Source organism: Rhea pennata, chromosome 3 (genome assembly GCF_028389875.1).
Source record: "Rhea pennata isolate bPtePen1 chromosome 3, bPtePen1.pri, whole genome shotgun sequence".
In the NCBI taxonomy this organism is placed as follows: Eukaryota; Metazoa; Chordata; class Aves; order Rheiformes; family Rheidae; genus Rhea; species Rhea pennata.
Genome location: NC_084665.1, coordinates 73085898 through 73108338, shown reverse-complemented (window position 1 = coordinate 73108338; position 22441 = coordinate 73085898). Strand labels below are relative to the sequence as shown.

The 22441-nt window shown below is 33.9% G+C and overlaps 1 protein-coding gene across 1 annotated transcript in view; it reads right to left on the bottom strand.

Annotated features, from left to right (window-relative positions):
- Positions 1 to 2358: 2358 nt before the first annotated feature.
- The window catches only part of TBC1D32 (TBC1 domain family member 32), a 79373-nt gene continuing 59290 nt past the window's right edge, over positions 2359 to 22441 (bottom strand). Inside the window, exons 28-34 of the mRNA XM_062570928.1 lie at positions 20869 to 20952; positions 11335 to 11404; positions 10377 to 10492; positions 9257 to 9411; positions 7535 to 7675; positions 5419 to 5607; positions 2359 to 3616 (exon numbers count right to left, since the gene is read on the bottom strand). Of these exons, the coding sequence (XP_062426912.1) occupies positions 3497 to 3616; positions 5419 to 5607; positions 7535 to 7675; positions 9257 to 9411; positions 10377 to 10492; positions 11335 to 11404; positions 20869 to 20952 (875 nt within the window). The 3' untranslated portion in view covers positions 2359 to 3496. The remainder of the gene's footprint in view (positions 3617 to 5418; positions 5608 to 7534; positions 7676 to 9256; positions 9412 to 10376; positions 10493 to 11334; positions 11405 to 20868; positions 20953 to 22441) is intronic.

Below are 22441 nucleotides of genomic sequence, written 5' to 3'. Positions count from 1 at the left end.
ATTAATTACAAAAGAAAAATACAGCCTTCAGACTGAAGACAGAGATGACCAGTCAAAGTGATTTGTATGGATAAATGATTTTTTTCCACAACATCGTTATTGTTATTCTGAGGCAAAAGCTGTGAGCACCAGCATGCAACACATGCTAGTTTTGCACTTACTGCAGTCCTGGACGTCTCATTCAAAATACGTATTTCTGTCTTGGTCAGCTGCGTTAGATAAAAATTTTAACAATAAAATCCTCAGTAAAAGGGTACTGCAATATAACATTTTTAGATTGTTAAAAATGCTGCAAGGTGGATAAGAAACTTGTAATTTTATCTGTAACTATAAATACAACCCAGTCATGCCTTTTTACTCCTGGATACTGCAAATTGGAAATTAGAGGCAGAACAGGTGCGTGTGGTGGATGGACAATACTGTTCTGCAGTATAATCATGGATGGACAATATTGCTTTGCAATGCTCCTAGAAGTTTCTAAGCCAATGTCCTAGCCTTGTAAATGGAGCTAATCCTTCTAACACAGACATAAAGAGAGTCCAAACCTTTTCCTGTAGCCTGATCTGTGTCTAGGAGCAAGCTCAGCCAGTAACTATGGGCAACTTGTAAGGTAGAACTTGAAACCAAAAAATTCTACTGATGAGGTAGTATGCAAAAAGCAGATAAAAGTCCGTATCACCAAAATGCCTCTTTTAAAACAGAAGAAAAAATATTGTGGAATGGAAGTTGTGAAGAATGGAAATTTGCTTGTCTACTGAGAGAATACCTGGAAGAACAGATGAAAAATGCTGAATAAGAAAGAGGCCAATGAAACATAGTAGAAATGAGATGATTAAAAAAAAAGAGCAAAGGAAAGTGAAGAATTTATGTAACCTACAAATCTAAGGGGAAGAGAAGGGGAGAGGAAGATTCAGCTTGGTTTGCGATGGGTAGGAAGTACTTTACCCACTTTTGCTCTGGTGGAGGCAGTATGACAAGAGGGGGACATAAAAGAACGTCCACAGTGAATGCTAAGACAAAAGACCTCTGGGCTTAAGTACTTGCAAATAAAACTTGCTCTGACTTATACAATTTTTCTCTTTACCACAGAAGAAATCCATTATCAGAGCTATATCCCAAACAGATCACACTGTCCCCTATCCCCCCCCCCCCAACCCCTTTCAAGATATTATTATAAAAAATTTGGAGAATAAATTTAACTACTGTTCCAGTTCTATTTTAAATGTGATTATGAAGTTCTGCAGCTAGTAAATTATTATCTTAAATATCCACCTTTCATAAAAACTCTTCACTGTAAAAGTTACATTTCACTTGGTATTTTCTTGAAAGTTTGATGCAGATCTGAGACTGTATTAAAAATGTTGAAACGTTAAAGGATGATATCTTGTTGTCCACCTACATCCTTTGATCACTTCCAGATGTTGAAGGAAGCCCTCCTGCTTGCTAATAGGAATTAATAGGATTGCATTTGATTGAAATTATGGCCCACAAAATGAGAGCTATCAGGCCAACTGTAGTATTTATATTAGGAATATGTTGTCAACAAATCGAGTATTACTTACTGACTCAGAATCTTGCTGAGTGCTTTCAAACTGGATTCAAGAAAACTATCAATTAGTACAAACATTTATTATTAATTTCTTAATATTTATTTTAGTGAAATTTTGGCGTGGAAAATTTATCTACATGACAATGATGTTATAATAAAATCTATCAGCCTTAATTCTTGCATTTCATTGATGATGAAAGGCAAGCACAGATAAAAGCTTATCAGTTTCCCTATCTGCTATGAATGAAAACAGAATCTTAAAACAGTATAAAAAAATAGTAAGAACAAATATGAACACGAGAGGTGGAGATTAAAGTCTTAGCAATAGATTTTTTTTTCCTCATTTCCCAAATGCTGTCAAAAATAAGGAAGTTCTATTTTGTTTTTATTAATATAAAGATCTAATATTTTGGGGCAGGAGGATGTTCTGAACAGTTGCAGAATGCATTTTCTCATTCATAGTTCTTTTGCTTAGGAAAAAAATGATTCAAATACAAAATTATTACTGATTTCTAGTTGTTTTAGAGGTGTCTTTTAATGAAAAAGAACAAAAGTGCAAGTATTAAAAATTACAGTGTACAAAGAAATAGTTAAGGCTGAAATCCCAAATGTCTTCAACCTTTTCTGTAAGGAAGCAAGTAATTCTCAGTGTAAGCAGTAAGTTAAGGAAAAAATAACATGATCTCAAATTGGAAAACAGCTGTCTTGAGAAAGAAAAAAATACAAACAAGATACAAATAACTGAAAGTGCAAAGTAAATTCAAATTACTTTTATATTTAAATGATATAAAAATTGTAATATTTGGAAGTAATATTTTTCTTTATCCGTTAACTTAAATATCAATTTTTACTTATCTTCTCTATATGCAAATGAATGTGCACATACTTGCACTGCCAGGCAACATGAGTGCTGCTAGAGCAGTTAAAAGTACAGAATTTTTTTTTGCAGTTACCTTGATGAGGGAAAGCCTACTACCCAGGATGCATCCCATATAAACACATAGAGTGAAAGACAAATTTTGTTTAGAGCCCAATCTTGCCTCAGAGTGTTAAGAGAACCCCTTCCCCCAACTTAGTCTTTCAAATGTGCTAGTGCAGAACACAGAAGGAAAAACAGGAGATAAAGCTCAGGCAAACTATGAACACAAGCTCCTCTGAGTAGGTTTGCACAGCAAACTAAAGGTGCTAATAACTATCTTAACTTTAATCAAGCATGGATAACTAAAAAGCATGGAACAGTAATAGCTTTCGTTATTTTCCAATCAGAGAATTGTATAGGATGGAAAGGACCTCCAGAGGTCTTTTAGTCTAACCTCCTGCTCAAAGCAGGTCCTGTTAGATCAGGCTGCTTAGGGCCTTGTATTTCACTTCCACATACTGAGAGTGTATGTTACAAACACCTGTTTACAACAAAATTGTTTATTAGAAAAAAAAGGGCATTTTCATTGCCTATATTTGGTCACCTCACTTTCTCAACTTTACCCATAAAGTCAGAACAGCTGCACAGGGTATCTCTTTTGCTTTTGTTCGCTTTTCATGCACAAATTTAGAGTTGCTTCTAAGAAATCCACTTCATTAGATCCTTGCAAAACATGAAGAAAGAATACAGTCCAGAGAGATGAAAATAATGCAGTGCTTTGGAAGCAGGTCCCAGGCATTACAAACAATACACTTCAGCAATCTACAAGCAGGTTCTGAAGCTATCTTCTGCAAAACAAAAACAAGGCTGTGCACATAGACTATCTGGAAAAATATGCTATTTCAGGTCATCCAATTTAGATGAAGTCTGCTAGCAAAAACTATATTCTGAAAACCCTCCTTATTTATTTTACAGTACATACATATACACAGCCTGACTTATTTTTATGGAGACTGATAGATCAAACAATCAACATCCTTTTAAAGAACGTAACCAAAACTGGAAAATAACATGCACATTTGCTTTATCTATACGTTCTGCACTCTTATATTCCTCATGTCTTTCAGCAGCACTGGCCTGTAGATTGGCTCTAAGCTTTCCATATATTCTAAATAATCACGCACTCGAAATCCATGGAGGGCTTCTTCCTGCACAAATACACAGAGAATACATTTATTAGCTAGGAAAAAAGATGCATGACTCCAATTTAATGAATTCTAGGCTGCTGAAGATAGTTCATTTTGTTCTGCTTGTCACTGCCTGAGTATTTAAAATACACACATTTTATTACATTTCATTTGGAAATAAAGAACTGGTATATCTACTTCCAGACAGTTCTTCCTAATTACATTCTTGACAACAAATAGCTTTTTCAGATGGAACTTGTTCATCTCCATCTGGAAAATATGCCCTGTGAAGACTTTTTTTTTTTTTTTTTTAGGAAAACAAAGTAAGCTTTAAAAAGGCGAAGTCATATACTAAAATATTCTTTTAAAGGATTTTATACTGACACATGGCATGTTAAAGTGTGTTAAAGTGGCTTTTATATCCACAGGTTCTCTCTTCAGCTCCCCCCCACACATACACTTGTATCTGTCGGTCAAAAAGTGCTTATTGTAAATAACAGAGTTTTTTGTGATGATTAACAATAACTTCCAACCAATTCAAATGCTGCTGTATCAGCCTCAACACTTTACTAGGATGATGGACAATAAAAGCAAAAATTTAAACCACAACAATTATACTGGTGAACGCATTAACTTTACGAATTACCCTAAGAACATAAGCCATAACTTTTGTTCATAGAGGTGGAGATCCCTCTTTCTCCAAGATATTAGGTAACTGTTCAGAACTAGTGTGGAGGCTTGCACCAGCCAGGAGATAAGCAATTTCATTTATTGTATTTTACAGTTCCTCTTTTGAATATATAGATGGTGTTCAAAAAACAGAATGGAACTCATACTGGTATAATCATCTTTTTGCTCTTTTTACAACTGTTTTCAGAAATGCAGCTTAGCTGCTCTTGATCCACTCAATATTATTTATGAATTAGGAAGAAAAATAATACTCATTTTAAGCTATGTTTACTCACAACATGGAACAGTTCTGCCCATTTAGGCATGGCAAATACAATGACAAGCAAAGAGGAAAAACTTAATCTAACAGGACATAACGACCGAGGGGTTTTTTTTTTTTGCTGTCCACAGCAAAGTTGCAGGAAAATTAAAAAGACAGTATTGAAATTTATTTACCACAGCCTTTGTATACAATTCACCTATTGCACAAACACGCCTACCCAGAGTAATCCCAGAAAGTATCACAAAAATAAATTAAGCTAACTCAGTACACACATAATCTGGAGGCTGAAATAACCTGGAGGCTGAGTATTACTGAGTCAAAAGAATTGTACTAACATCTTTCAAATGCAGGGCTGACACAAATTTCACAAATTTATTCAATCTCAGGTCTACCATGATGCAGTGGATCCAAAGTGGATGCACTGATATGCAAAATAACCAGTCCCTTAATGTGCCTTAATTAAATTAGAGATGAAAATCACTCATTTTGCTGCTGCAATTTTTGACTTAATTTTGATATAAAGATGTGTGGAATCAAATACATTATGTCAAGGACCTGAATGCCAAAGAACCGAGCATCAGTCTCCTCCCAACTTTCTTTTAATATATTCAACATAACAGAGAGAAAAATAACATATAAAAATCTACATTTTATCAATCTGAATCAGATTCAAAGTTGAGAGGAATACTATTCACTGCAAAATACTGTATTACATTTTTCCTGCCAGGAAATAAATAAAATTGAGGTATTATCTCACTCACTCAAAATCAGTAAGTGAAATTCAATCTGTGTTTCAGATTAATATATTTATTTCCAGTTTAGAGTTTTGCTTCCCTTCAGTAACTGAAAGATTAAAAAAAGAAACTCTTACTTTGAGAAAAACTTGAAGGTCTTGGGCTTCTGTGTGCTTCAGAATGTCTTGCTGTAGGTGTCTGAATACAGCTACACACATATATATCTGATAATCAGGACCAAGGAAAATACACGTAGCAATGTAATGACAGATCTCACTCCAGTCCATGTAATTCCAGAAGCACTGAGTTATCCATTGTAAACAGATCTAGATTAGAATGAAGTTATATACATTTAAATTGCTGTAGATCTTCAGTTGTAATTTAACCACATTACGTCTTACCTTTTTATACAACAGCCTTTTCCTATAACATGGCCACTACTTAGGAAAATAAAATGGATAAAAGTACAGAAAAAAAAAAATCACTGTTTTAATAGTCACAGGCTCTGAACAGAGCACCTGTGAGTTCTGCTAAATAGAAGATCTTGCATCTGTGCATCTGACCTACCTGAGTATATTCTGGCAACTCTTGAACCTGAAACATAAAACTCAAAGTCCAATGAAAATAAAAGCAGTTATTCCTTATAAGCTGAGTTTTCTCAATATATATTTTTTTGTGTGGCCTAGAGGGTAATGAGGGTGATTAAAGTGTGATTAATGTAGACTTTCCTTTAAATTAAAGGAGTTATTTGCCTTATAAATGAATGCTAGGCCCTTCCCTAAGGCACTTCTGCATTTAATGAAACAGGGATGGAACACATTTAGCAACTCCTTTTTCCAGTTCTAACTCACAACGTATGAAGAAATGTACAGCCTATTTCATTTAGCTGTAGAGCAGAAATCTTCTGCTAATCAGTCCTTAAAGTGTTTCAAAATATGCAGTAGCAGAAAGTACCGAGATTCTAATTAGATGACAGCAGCCATACTCTGCAATGAAACCTGCAATCAGTTATTTATTCGTGTACACAAGCACTTAAACGCATTAGAGTTGTTCTCACAGTTTGGAACTTGTTTGTTCCCCCTCCAGTAAAACTGGAAAAAAACACACAGAGGTATGTGCTCATTACAGTGGCTCCCACTAGTGGCCTTTTAGTAGCATGTTAAATAACAGAACCTTGTTAGCAGTTTAGAATGGTAAATAGCTTACTATGAAGGGAGTGCAAGCTTAAAGCTTAAAGGATAACTTACACAAGAATACTCAAGGAAGGGAATGGTTGTCCCCTTGTGTTTTTGCACCCCAAATCAGGAGACTTATAAATACATCATTATTGCTATGCTGAGATAAAAAAACCCTCATTTATCACACCTCATTCTTGAAAGCCTAAATCTCAAGCTGACTTTTTAAGTAATATGTGGAACACACTGGTATCCATTCCCACTAAGAACACTTTTAAGCTGCAAACTTTGTGACAAATGTTATTTTGAAGGCATAAACTGAAAAATATTTTTTTGCCTTGCAACAGTAATTTAATAGAGCTATAAGCTCTCTTACTGTGGTGATGAAGCTGTTTATGCTTCAGCGTGACTAGTCTTTACAAGCAATGCTCCATATATAGCACTCTATTTCCAAAACACTGTAATAAAAAGGGAAAATGAAAGCTAACATTATGGTGAAATACTCTTCTCCAGTAAAATTCCTTTAATAGATAGGAGCAGGCGTTTTTAACTTGATTGGAATAGCTGTGGTAGCCAAAAAAATTTTTGCTCCAGTATCACCTAAACTTCTTCCTATTATACATCTATTCCAATTACTCATTTCCATTCCATTAAAAAATTTAGGAAATTATTCCAGAGAACAATATATTTCACTTACTTTTAGCTATAAATCTGAGTTTTCAGTATCTAGCATTTTTTATCAAATTTTCGTATGAATGTGTAATGGAAAATCATCAGCTGCAGTAAACTGCTATTACTCTAATGAAGTCAATTGATTTCTATTTTCAAATGCTCCAAGTCACTCTGCATGCAATATTATCTCTTATTCCCAGCTTCACAACCACCACCATTGATAACAAATAATAATTGGTATGGAAGAAGGCTTAAAAATTATTCTTAAATCATTTCACTATGACTGAGTTCTATTGCTTACTGTATGGCAAATGCACAACAATGTCAATTTTAACTTTGAATGTATTTGATTTTGTGGATTTAAGTCTAACAGTTAATGTTACTTTGATATGCTTTCAGCAGTTACCTGGGATGGAGTGAAACCAGACATGTGGAAGGCTGAAAAGACAAGTGGCAACTCAGCTTTCAGCAACATCTCAATGTAATGAGCACTGCAAAAATAGACTGGATGGATGCCAGATTCCACTGTGGTAATAGGCAGGTGCATCTGATTAATAAAAAACAATCACTGAAAAGGACTGCAGACTATGAAAATGTATTATTAAAAAAAAAAAAAACCATTTTTCTAAGGCAAATATAAATGTATAAACACGTTTACTAATAAGACAAGACATCCTCTGTAGTCAGTATTGATAGAATAAATAAAATAAACAAATATATAAAAAGCTAATACAACTGTCAGGAAAAAAATGCAGTTAAATTAAGAAAAATCCAAAGTTAGAAATTGTTAGAAAATATAGGCCAGCTGTTCCTTTCTATGAGTAATTTAACTCTTGCATGTATGCTTTAGTTGTCAAAGTGGGGAGGCAGAAACTGTTGTTATATTTTAAATGAAAAAATAGAAATTTTCTCCCCTTTTCTAGTGAGTAAAGAGTGGAGCTTCTGTAGTATCTAGAGCTGTATTCTGCGTAAAAGTTCTTTGGTGGTATGCATGGCCGGAATGAATGAAACTTTTGTGCAGCAAAAGAAATAGAGGTTATCAGTATAGAAAGGCCTGGATGTCAGTGTTTGGATTCCAGGTAATGAATCTTTGTGCTAGAAGGTCAATGTACATGCTTTGGAATTTTCCTCCTTCTTTCTTTTAAGGTAGGCAATATAATATCTGGATAATCACTCATTCATTTTTGAATTTTTTCTTAATTTACATTGTGGAAATAAAGAGAACAGGTTGATTATTCTAGCTTTTATGTTTTCAAGATATATTATGAAAGACAAATCATTTAAGTATCGAGAATGAACTGCAGTAATCTGTCTGCCATGCTGACGAGTTTTAACAAGGAAGAGAACACTGGAGTTGTCAGCACTGAGGATGTTCAGCACAACTGTATGCACACAATGGAGAAAATTTCATTGTGTTGGAACAGTCTCAGGACTGGACTCCATGCTCTAAATGGGTCCAATAGAGTCATTTGTAGTGAAAAGATAAACCAGTTGAAATTAATATAGAGGCTTTCATGAAGAGGTACAGAATCTAATTTGGATTTTTTTATTATCTTAGAATTTTCTAGTAAAGACTATAGTTGGTAGTCTAAATACAAAACAATATGACAGTTAAACTGAAAGGTTATTTAAATTGATAGTATCAGTTCTAACGAAAGATGGAATGATGTTGTTTACACTACAAACTTGACTGAAAACATCACTTAAAATTACAAAGCATTCAAGTACTTGCACAGTAACATCTTTAAAAATATTTTTATCCACAAAACTGTTAGCTTTACTAATAAAAGAATGAACTTCCACACTGTAGTAAGAATAAAAAGGCCACTCAACAGTATCACAGCTTTCAAACAAAATTTAATATCACTAACAAATAACAACTATTTAATTGCTAGCTTTAAAATTCAGTAACACTACCACCAGTCCACCTGTTTTTTTCACTAATAACCACTTGAGTAAATGTCAAATCTGTATTTTTCTGAGAGAATTTTTTAAGGACCTGCATTCACGTAGAGGACTTTAATGAAAAGTTAACACATAACAACAACAACGGAAAAGAATATCGATAAACTTTCCTTTAAAAATTTTCCAAGTTGATTTTCAGAAAGAACAGCTTGTAAATGCTTACAGATATATGCAGTCTTGGTAGCCAGAGAAATGCTGAAATGAGAAGACGTGAAAATCGCTGAAGAAACGTTAATGTCTTCTCCCTGTCTCCTGACATTATCAGAAACACAGAAGATGCAAACCAATCGTAGCCAGCATAAGCTCCCTGCAAGCAACCTGCATAAGAAAGTTAAGGAACTCCAGCAAAGAATTTCTTTTCACTGCCATGCATGAAATGGAGCCCTTCTCCCCTCTCCGTGTCAAAATGTACAGACTAAGGTCTGTCAGAGGTGGGACACTGGCAACAGAGCTGCACAGAAGACAGCTTTCTGAATAAAAAGTTTAGAGATACAGCTGCCGCTTAACCTGAACTAAATGATCTAAGCTGTTTTCCCTATATTCTTTACTTTTTTCCAGTAATCTCTAAATTATCAAACCAAATCAACAGAAGAAAACAAACCCCCAAAACTTGTAAACACAGAAATAAACCAAACATATACAACAAAAACAAGTACCTTATAGTTAAAAAAAAAAAAAAAAAAAAGGTAGAGGAAGAGGAAATTGAGACCATTAAGGAAAAAAACAGCAAGAGAGTAAAAGAAAAGCTTTGAAGGGTGATGAAGTGTGTTTTGATAGTAGTAATTCCAATGCATAAAAATGTAGTAAAACTTCCAAAAGACTATTTTTAAGAAGTTCCACAGTAAATCTAAAGTCAGAAGTCAAAACATTCTTGCTGATCAAATTACAAACATAGATTATATTACATGGATCATTAAAGATCACTAACATTGTCTGCATTGTGGGTATACCACAAATGCTTAATGCTCAAAGCTGTAATGTTCTAGGCTCTTTACCACACACACAAAACATCTGGTATCTGATTCTACCCTGAACAGTTTATGACAAAAATGAATGAGACTTGCAACATATTTTAACACAGTATAGAAACCAAAGATGAAGATCTTGATGGGTGCACTTGGTGTGTATTTTAGTTTAACAAAATTTCACAGTAGGAGTGCCTTTTTTTTTTTTTTTTTTTTTTTTTTCAATTCAGAGTATATTATACATCTACATCACCACCGAAAACACAAAGTGAGAGGTCAAATTCCACTGGCATTTTTCATATCATCACGAAAGGATACAGAGTGAGGATACTACAGTTGTTTGCTGTTGTTTCAGAAATTTCTCACAATTCATTAACACTAAAGACAGCTCGTTTTCTGCATGTTCTTTTAGTAAGTTTAAGTATTTCCCATATCTAACACAAAAAAATAAAAAAAAAATATTGTTTAAAGATTGACTATATTTTTAAAAATTCCTAAAAAGCAGAAACTCGTATTTAATAGGACTGTGACAGTTAAACAGTCACAGCACCGTTCTTAACAAATAGTACGCTGTAATATATGCATAAGAGCAACATAGGAAAGACACTCACCAAACATTTGCTACTCCGTTTTACGATTTCCCCACCTTAGAAGTTTTTCCTGTTAAATTTCCCCTCTTAAAAGTTTTAGAGATTGAAGGAGATACAGGGGAGAGCTAAGTAACCATACATTTCCTTCTATGTAATCACATATGATTCATTTTCTTCACACACATTATTTATAATTCCATCTAAAGGTATTTTTTATTAAGTGTAATTACTAGCACCTAAGTTCAAGTATTAATGCTAAAGTTAACAATCTGTGGAAATACAGACACATTAACTTTTCCTTCACCAACGCTCTGCAAATTACCAGCGAGGTAAAATGTGTAACTGGCATATAACTAAGCTTAACTTAACAGAGCCATTAAGAGAAGTAATGTGAGAAGAAAAAGACATGTAACTCAGGATAATGTAATTTTAGCATTAGATCTTACCAACAACTTGCAAGTAGCTCTTACTACAATAATAACCTATATAATTTGCAAAGATAATTAAATTATGTACTAATACCCTTTTCATTTTGAGACTTTGAATTCAGTTTCTCAAAGTTGCTCTTTAGGTTTAAATGGTATAAAGCAATGAGTTGATAGATTAAATATCATTAAAGTCGTCCTAAGGAAAAAAATCAAGTAAACTCTAAAAATACACTAGGGAAGTGTTTTAATGCTGTCTACCTGACTGTCATTTCAACACCAAGTTGTTGCACAGATGAAAGGCTTTCATTCTTCACATTTGCATCAGTAGCTAAAACAAAAGAAAAAAAAAAACATTATTTTAAGTATGATATTAACTGAAAACTAATACAAAGCTTTTTAAGTTTATGTATTAATACCAACTTTGAGGAACTGTTTTATATTTTAAAAAGTTTAGTGGTGTTTGCAAAGGATGCATCAAAAACTGGTATTTGACTGCATCCCTCTTTTTTTTTAAAAAAAATAAAAACACTTTCTTTATAAGAAAATGCTCACTTTTTAAATGGTTATCTGTAGCTTTACAATACAACCAGCAACTCTTTCAGATCAGTTTCTTAATGTAAGTTCATCCTTTCTGGCATGGAATTCAGACAAAACAGTATTTTCTGATCTAATTTCTTCCATTCCAGTGGCCTTGAAGTCTCCAAGTGGTAAAGTTAACCTTGTTAACAAGAGTTCTTTACTGTTATGAATCTCACAAAATCCATTTTAAATGCTGAATTAAAAAAAAAAAACTACAAGTACTTCTGTGTATTGTTCTTTCAGACACTAGTACATACCCATTTTGTGCCTTTCTTGAATATAAGAAGTCTAAGCTAGACAATTTAAAAAAACCTGAATTAAAGTAACCTCTCAGTAATATCATCTCAAAATTTCACATTCTAAATGCAAAAGAAAAGGCATTCTCTCTCTTGTGTATGTCTCATCAATGTACCATCATCAATGTATCATCTGCATCTCAGAAAAAAATAATTCGATAAACTGTCATCAGTTACAAAGCTGAGGGCTTAAACCCTTAACTTTTTCATTTTTTCAGACAAAGCACCAATAAAAAAAAAGTGCTAATAAAAATCTAAAATCAAAGTTAGTTTTTAAAAAATTCTAAACACTAACATACTTTGTTAAAAATGAAAATAATAAATATAGCAGCAGAAACCAAAAATATTCACGCAAATGGTTAATGAAAAAATAATAGTTGGAGGAACCAGATCACATATTAACTTGAAACATATTTTCTTCTCTACATCCTTCTCTGATAAAGGAACCAAACTGAAGGATTCCCTAGCTACCCATTTAGGTAAACACTCCACGCTACTAGTAAACAAATAACAGAGACTGAAGCATTATAAAAAACGTTAACTAGTTAGGTGAAGAAATGCCCCGGATCAAGAGAAAAAGATCAAGGAAAATAAAATGTACCCTGCTCAGATCACATGAGGCAGACTGAACTTTTCTTAAAGAAAACAATACAGCAAAATTACACTTAACAACAAAGCAATAAAATTCAACAGCAGGAATATGAGAAATCTGTATTATAACTTCAGTAAAATACAGTGATCTAACTGCTACAGATATGAGAAACTGACCATGTCCTTTTCAGAAATAACCTTTACAGGTTCTTTGCTGTTCTTTGTACTTACACTGTTCTTTCAGTAAGACTAAGTTATTCAGTAACTTAATAGGATCAAAATAGCAATATTGAATCAAGGACTTTTTTTTCCTCTCATGGACAGAAAGTTATATACATTATGCATAGCATACCAGAAATAAAATCTATGAATAAATATATTTAAAATCACAGGACATTTCAGCTTTTTTTAAAAAAAAAAGAGTTGAGTGGAACAGTTCGCATCTTTTTCAGGTACTGCTCCAAGCTGTCTGATTACTCATGCAGCAATATTAACTTGCACTCAATTTTTTTCCAGGTTCTTATTTGCAGTTGTGAAGGCAAGAGAGGTATTACATTCTAGACCACATGATGGAGAACAAATTAGGGGCAGTTTGAATGACTAGTGGTTAATTCATTCCTCTCAGCATCGTATTTAACAGCGGGAGAGAGGGAAATGGCACATCGATCTCTACACCAGAAGGAACCCCAGCCTCCATTTCGAGGTGATCCTTCCTTGGCTGCTGAGGTTGGAGCTGGCAGCAGGGTCCTGAGCAACAGCCACAGCACAACTCCTGATCGAGGTCCCTCCTTACAGCAAGCACTGAATGCTTATCTCCTATTAGCATTAAAAGAACACCACTGATTTAATCGATTTTCACTGCCTTTCTTCTCCACTGTAATAATATCTTAGCTGCAAAGGGGCTTCCCCTTATCACTTTTCCCTTTGATATTTTCTTCTATATTGTGAAAGTACATAATATTAAGAGGGAGTTTGGACTGAGTAACAATACAATATTACATAGCACCTCCGCAAGGCAAAAACTCTTGCTTTTGTACACCAGAATACATTTCACATAAATACATAGCTCTTTACACCAGGCAGTTCAGTTGCTGCCAATGCACAGTTCAGAAAGGGAACATATAAATTGTAGTCCTTTGTCCTGTGTCAAAAGTCTTGTTTTCCAATTAAAAGAGTAGGAATAGTAGGCTTCAGGAAACTATAAAGTCATTTAGAACACACAAAGGACGACTTCCTACTGATTAAAAATCAGACTTAGAAACTTTAAGTTTAAGCTTAGAAAATTATTATCATCAAGTGGGACACTGAAATAGTGCAGATTACAAATAAAAAGTTAACTAGTAAGCTTGCAGGAATATGTTGAATGCACTATTGTAATGATGTCCACATACCTCTAATTTAATACTCTGAGTTCAATTTTCTGCAAAACTCACCTAACAAATATTTGTCAATAAACCTGATATAACTACGGCCTTCAAACACAATGGGTTCCAAAACAAAGGTATCAAAAGATCAATTTTCTAAATAAGAATGCCATTTATCCTCAAAGGACAAAGCACAGCTCTGAACACTGAATTAGATGAGGACATGATACAGCATTGTTGTTTTTATTAAATGGAATGAACATCATGCTTTGCCAACTTCTTTTTTATTCATTCAATTCATAGAAAAGATTAATAAAATATGGAACAGTTTTCCCATTTATACTTCACAGATAACAAAAATTCTATGTGAAACATGTTTTAAATTTATAATATAAAATGTGAACTATTGTAAAATGGAAGTTAATCCAAATCATAACAAGTGACTAAAAGGATGTCAAAATTCCATATACTTCTTTAGGAACTCTAAATATTTACAATTAAAAAAAATACATTAGAAATTAGCCTTTGCCTCTCATTCTAAAATGCATAAAACAGCACAGCAGTAGAGGTGGATGATTTTAAAATATAAAAGCACTCTTCAAATAAGAAATTCATAAGAAATATTGGTATGCCTTCTGTCAATACTTTTTAAAACATTCACTATTTAATACAATCTTACTCATTCAAAATAGAAATGCTTGCTTTGAAACACCTTTAACAGCCAAAGATTGCCAACTATTATTTGCCAGGCATAATTTTAAACATAAAAAGAAATTAAGGTAATATGCAAAAACTGCAGAACATTACCTTTTTTTCAATATTTTATTTGTTTATTCCAACTGGATTATCTTCTTTTTTCTAAAACTCATCTTTTTTCTCTCATCACAAATTCATTTAATCATTTCCCTGGTTTTCAAATCATCTCAAAAGAAGAGCAATACTGATTTCTTTGTCTTATTTTCTAAGTGATTGGAATTTCTTTCTCTTTCCCAGAATGACTGGTATTCTCCCATCAGTGTTTTCCCTTACTCTAAGGTTTTCTTCAATTAGTTAGGCTGAATCAGGCACTCTTAGGTAAGGAATGCTTCACTGCTATTGCCTATCCAGTCTTCATAAATAAGTAGTTCTATGCATCTTGGACAGTTCTACGTGTTCGTTATTCTTCCTGCCGCAAATCAGAGGACCTTCAGGAGAAGTGGGCATTAAAGTCCGCTTACAAATCCTTTTCCTTTGTTTGTTTTGTTTTTCGAGCAAGATCCAGGGATGGAAAGGAATTTGAAGGTTTTTATCTTTTATCAGTAGGAAATGATAAATGGAGTACTGTGGTCTCATAGGTCTTCCTGCGAAAAGGAATACTCTCAGAGATGGTAAATGTCAAAAGGGATTAGAAGATGAATGGAACGAACAAAGGGACAATCTTTAAAGCAATCTCATGGTTTTCTTGCTTTCCCATCTTCAAGGTCATGGGATTAGACTGATCATTCGTACTAACCCTGATTATGCCTATTTCAAGTGTCTCAGTGGGCAGTACTTCTCAAAAAGTTTTGTAGTATTCAGGAGCACAAAAAAGAAAGCATGATATACGAAAGCAATTAAGTAGTAGTATTAAACTCAATCAACAACTACAGCTGTAGCTGTGAGGCTGCAGACGCTGTGGAGTAAGTTATTTAGGTAGCAAACACAGGCCAGTAATATTCTTGTTTAACCCAGGCTTTAATACATCAGCTTATTTTACAATTCATCTAAAAGATTGTTTTCTTATCCATTTTCCCTCCTACCTTGAAGGAGCTTTTTATGGTTAAGTCAGCCGATGGACAATATTGTTTTCATACTGAAATAACTGGATGCAGAGCTCAAATAATTCTAAAATTAAAGATTGATTTCCAAATGTCATGGTGTATTTCCTAAAACATCCACAGTTACGGTTTACTTCCCTATTTAACTGCTCTCACCACCTCAAAGAAATGATTGGTTTCCCTTTCATAGTAAATAGAAAAAAAGACTAAAGCTTTTGCTCACATTTTTTTTTCCCACTACTTCTTGGTGCCCAGGTCAAATATTTCTATGGCTGTATACATAACCTTTGCACAACTGTTAACATTTTAATTATGGTAAAAAAGATTAATTTTCTTCTTATAGATGACCATGTTAATAATAACATAACAGTAGTTTCTGAATATCCAATGATGGTCAGAGGTACCTGCATAATTATTGGAGGTGCTTCAAAAATCTTTATGGTATGTAATTATTTTTGCTATCAGATGTCTAACTGTAGACTTCGCACATACAAACGGAAATTAAGAAAATGAAAATTTAATCATATTTTCATTTAACTAAAAGACATTTTTTTTTTTTTTTTTTTTTTTTACTTACAGCTTTTCTTCTTCAAGAGACGTCTAAACATTGAAACTGTAGCTAGGCAGGTGCCCAAACTATTAGCATAAGCCCTTATGTTTCCTCAATATCTATCCTCTCTCCTTCTGATGACCTTCTAAAGGGTTTCTATTCTAAAACATTACTTGGAGTCGGGGGAGAGCAGAAGTCATACATTTCTCACTATTTTCTCTTCTGCCATTTTACTATTGTTCTTCAATGGTGGCCTCTCCTCCACCAAGCCCCTCATCTAGACCACATCCAACCGGCTGAATCTCATATTCATTGCTTGAATTGTCTATAAAAAATTCCCTTTCAAAAAAACCCCCATATTCTTATTGTTGGAATTAAACCGTAAATGAAGAGACAAAATGAATATAGGATCTGAGAATACATGCTGGAGAAGGCTGTTCGCTACTCATCAGAGCTAGTTAATCTCAAATGCAATTCCACCTTGTCTATTAAAAGTCATTTACGTCATCAAATAGATTTCTTGTGCTAATAGTGTAAGATCTGAACATTCATATCTAGAACTTGCTCTCTGAGCAGTGGTCACCATAAATATTCAAATCATGTCTGGAAACAATATTCCTAAGGAAGAATCACGTTTTCAGTCCAATTATTTTTTTTTTTTTTATTTTTAAAAAAAATACAAACTGGCAACAGGTAAAATGCCTTTCTTAATAGTATCTTCAAAGTGGGTACCCATCTTTAAAGAGATGTACTCATCAAATGATGCAGGAGAAAGGGAAGAATGCCCTTCTTTCTTCAGCACACTGAAGGGTGTACATTTGGGGTGTAGTCCTGCGTTTTTCATCTGTTACTCCCTCTAAGAAGCCCTACACTGACAGCTTCCCATTTAAGAACATCATATCCCTACCGCACAATGGCTGTTTTAAGATTACAGTAAATTTCAGTTCCTTGTCATCCTACTGCAGCTAGGCATCAATGATTTGGCTTTCAATTATTATGTTTTATTTTTAAGAAAAAGTAAATTGGAAAGTATTAATTGTGGAGAGGTGATAGACAGAGTTCATTAACATTTAATGCTCATATTATATGTGTTTTTATTCCCATCTGAATCCATATCAGAGCAGTATCATTGCTGTTAGCAGAAAGTAAACTTCAAGAAAGATTTGTGTTACTGTTCAGAATTAAATATTGCAACTGCATAGTGGCTTATCAGTCATTTTTCCTTCTTTCTTATCTTGCAAATGATAACAACACGAACTAATTTGATTTTTCCATATTTGCAAATTTTATAATAGACTGAAACCCTGAGGGATTCCAGAGCAGACAGATGACTGTGTTATTCTAATTACAACTACCTACAGGTTTAGAAAGCTGTCATATTTTAAGATAATCTATTTCTCATTTCAAGAAACATGATAAACACTTAGTATCTATGCTTTGTACTCAATTTACTTTCATGAAAATTGTGGCTTCTCTTCATTAAAATTAAACAGCTGTTCTTCAGTCCCTCAGATCCCAAATTTATTCAAGAGAGAGAATGGTGGACATATGGACTTGCCCAGTGTGTGTTCGGCTTACCTGGATCTGGGGCTAGGAGATGCATCTAGAATATGGCTTACCTTCTAACAACTCATTAGCTACTACCTAAACCAGCAAGATATCTCTACTGTAAGAACAGTTTCAGAAGTTAGCTTAAAATAGAAAGATGCTGTGAAGTAACATGGCATGTAAGAATTAACTGTGGTGCTTGGAGAAATTCCCACCTTTAGAAATGCTGGAAAAAAATCCTTAAATATATATATATATATATATATATATATATATATATATATATATATATATATATATATATAAATTTAGCCAATCATTATTTAAACACTGAGAGAATGAGAAACCTAATTTTAAGAAAAGAAAATTAAAGAAAAGTAAGTCTCATAAATATTTGAGCACATTTTGTTTGTCCCTTCTGTACAAACACAGGAAGTGTGAGTACAGACTTTGGGTCTCAAAGTATATTCCCATTTTTATAGCAATGCCACACAACGTTTTATTATGTAAAAAAGAAACTGCAATGAGTGTAATTCAGCTACACAAATGACTCTTACAGACAAGCCCTTTAAATCTTCCAGGGTGGAGTATAATCACAGATTGTACATAACCAGATTTTTGTTTCACTTAATGTTAATCATCATGACTTCACTGGTCTAAACTAGTCTTCATGGACAACACTCACTGCGATACCTGCCTGAAAAATGTGCTGAGAAATTTTATTTACTACTATCCTATAAAACTTGAAATAGAACCAAGTTGAAACATATTCTGCTTGACTGAACAGTGTTTCCTGGACTGAGAACTCTTCTCCAAAAGAATCTCTGACAATGGTGTTGCTGACAGGGAAAGAAAACACAAAAGGAACACATGCCGCTTACCTACATTTCATCAGTGTTTTGACCATCAGAATATTGGTTATCTTAGATAACATCTCTTGCTCTCCCATTTCCAAACTTGTCTTCACTAAAACACATGGAACCTCAAGAGCAAATGAAAACCATTTATCTCTTGTATCTATTCTTAGGGACTTTCAGTTCTAAAAAATGAATTTAATGTCTATGGTTATCATAGGATTTCCAAACCTTGTGTTTCTTCAAAACTAACAGTATGTTTTAGATGAACCTTGCCTTCTTACTCTTTCTTTTTATCTAGAAAGAACAGTAATTCCTTCTAGTTAGAAAAAATTAGAAGAAATTGAATTTCTCACCTGAATAGATACAAGTTAATTTTTCTTCCAGTCAACAGTAAACTTATCAAAAAAGGCAGTTTCATTCATCCAGGAATTAACTGCAAATTCAAGTCAAAACTACAGTGTGTAGTTGTTGTTGCCACCCCCTTTATATGCTTCACAGTTAAATCATAGATCAGTGAAACAGAAGACCCAGGTTTGACCTTCCTGCACTTGTTTTAAATCCTAGGTTGGAAACAGGTTGAAAATGGATTGGAACTAAGGTTCTCCACTCTTAAGTGAACAGAGTATGGAGAACTCCTCCCTCCCCTATATTAGAGCTCTTTCACACTGAAGTAAGCACTGAGCCATTAAGGTTAGGTAAGGGCAAGATGCTCTGGTTTGCTGGACAATACAAGGTTGGATATTAATTGTCACCTCCTTCTCCAGTTAGTTTTTGTCTTATTTATACAAGGCAGAAGAGTTCTAATGGGAAAGACTAAGATAACCTTGATAAACTAGGTCTGTTGGGTTCTCCAAAGAAACAGAGTATGTGCATCCCCCACAACAGAAAAGGAAACTGAACCTGGGCCTTCCATAGTGCTGGAGAGTGGGTGATGCTCTGAACTACAACCTGAAGAGATGCACAGAGGGGAACCAGAGGGGCACTCTAGGTGTCAGCCAATGTTATGAAGACATGAGGAGGGCTTTTAAAGGAATCATCCAAGTCATTACTTGAATTGAGAAATGTCAGAAATACACAAATACCAAGTTTTATGAGGCCACGAAGAGATTTTTGTTGCTTGTTGTGCTTTCTGAGAAGTTGAAACCTAAGTGACAAACTGACACAGGTCACAAAAGAACTCTTGATATGTATGGTTTAGAGGAATGCTGGGATTCAATTTTATAAGAACTGAAATTTCAAGGAGAAAGTACATAGTAGTAGAAGAATAGGTACTTCAGCAACTCCATAAGCAAAGGGAGAGATTCTCAAGTAAAATTAAGACTATTCCATTAGCAAGCTTTCAGCAGGTAGATGGCTAAAGGCAAGACCTCTACATAAAAGAAAAAAAAAAGTAATCTAAATTACTAAAGGGATTTTATGCTTTGAAACTTCAAAGGCAAGTCTGAAGTTCCCAAGGACACTGTATTTGCATTCTATGAATGTGCCAATAAAGTTACAGTATAAATGCCAGGCTTTCCCCAAAGTGGGTTTGATTCTTCAGCATTAATGGGAGAATGAGTACTATAAACGACTAAACCACAAACTTGGAGAATAGTCCTGGGCAGACAGTAAGGAACAAAACTGTATTTTTGAGTAGATATTAAAAAATACTTTTAAATCTTCTCATTTTGTAAGATTTTTCAAATATTAACATTTATGACTTTACATTCAGAATAAATTAACTTTACTATTCATCCTTTATTCTTGACTGTAAGCAGCACCTCTGTCAGAAACTTACACTTGTTACTCTGTTCCTTCAACTGATGCATTGTTTTCAATACATACCCAATGTATCTGGCATACTTTTGGGGTGATCATACATTACGAGGCTCTCAATAAATCTGACCGATTGCTGATGTCATCTTAAATATTTACGCCATCAACTATGCAGATCATTCTATAATAGGTGTCAACAAATACTTTAAATCATATCCTCACCTATCTCTGTCTCTTCATTGCCCATACAGAAATAAGATAACACTAATAATTATCTGTACTATTTCCTCAAGTACACCATCCTTTCCTCCAAAACAAGGTATATCCCATCAGTTAAGTAATGAATTTCTGAGCTGCTGGCGAACATTTTCAACAACCTCAAAAATGTTACAGATAAATTTAAAAGTAATTGAAATATGAAGAGGCTGCAAGGTAATGAATTATTAGAAAACTGACCTTTATAGTCTGCAGTGCTGAAATAACAATCCGATGGGCTTTCAGAAAGATGTGACACAAACTTTTCAATTAATTCTGCCAAAACTACAAAAAGCAAAAACTCATTAAAATATTAGAGGCAATGAACAAAATACAAAACTACATTACTTTAGAAGATGACAATATGCGAATAAATAAAGCTATCTGAATAGCTGCATGTTTATTTGTGCTTTTATGGGGGAACAATTCAAAACTTGCATTGTCCTTTTGCATTCCTAATTTAAATTAAATTTAATAGTTTTATTGAGAATATGTTCAGCGTTATCTTTATATCCTCCAAGGATTACTTCAGAATTTGTTACACAGTATCAATATAAAATGAAAACTAACTATAATTAAGCTGCAGTATCTTATCCCATTTGTCTCTGTGTGTGTAGACAGGAAAGCAAAAATTTTCTACACCAATAAAAGTTAATGAACTTTTAAAAGCTGTTTCCAAGAAACAATATAAAATTGCCTATGCCATCACAAGATAAAAATTACACACTTAAAATGAAGTGATAGGAGAATTTCCTTTGGGACAGTCTATGTTTCATAATGACCATAAAGTTCTTGATTCCTGCCAATGGAAGCTCTAAGTCTACAGTTACTGCACAGATAAGCCAGATGCTGAAATCTGGTCTTTATACAAGAAATCAGATCTCTAAGAAATCGTATCACCCATCTTAACAGAATATTAAGTAGGAAACTCTTTCACAACTCTCAGTGAAAAATCACTGGTCCTAATCCTTGATCCTGTAAGTCTGATACTTCAGCAACTGAACACAGCATCTCACAGATTCAAACAAAAGGACTGCATGTACGTATTGCACAGAGGAAGTCCATACTGAGATGACCCATATTAAAATTCAAGATAGGAATAATTAATATTTTTTATAAGTAAATGCTATCCCAAGACAGCTGCATGATAAATTGAATTTAAAAATCAGTGGTGCCAACTTTCTTTTCACAACAATCCGAAGCAGCATTAGGGAGTAATTAGAGTAGTCACCTTCGGGATTTCCTGTCTTCAGTTTGCATGCTATAAATTCCTTGGCTGTTTTTTATTATTATTATACCTCAGTGTAACAAGCCTCGAGCTGTACTGTCTTAGTCTCTGTTTGCCCGTCCCTGCACATAATCTCCATGCACCCACATGTAGTTCTGTTGTTTTTAAGCTAGATAATTTCACTAAACCATTTTAGATGGTAGCTGTACAAACGGTCATAGCAGTACGAGTAAGGCATAGCAATCTACAGTGGAAGTGGCAATGGAAAAAGACATAAAACTCTGGAACTAGCCTTCCTGACATGAAAATTAACATAGGAGACTGCAGTGCAAGCTATTTTGTGTGTGAGGAGGAAGACACAGTATCAGCTCTGTCTGCAGTCTGATGCCTGTTATGCGGGAAAAATAATGAAGAAAAATATCATAAAGATAGTAGTCTAGCTTCCTCCAATCACTTTAAGCTAACATATTGAAATTAAATCATGACTTTTCCTGATTAGTTGCTGAAAATACTTACAGGAATATATTATTTGTCTAACTGTAGGAA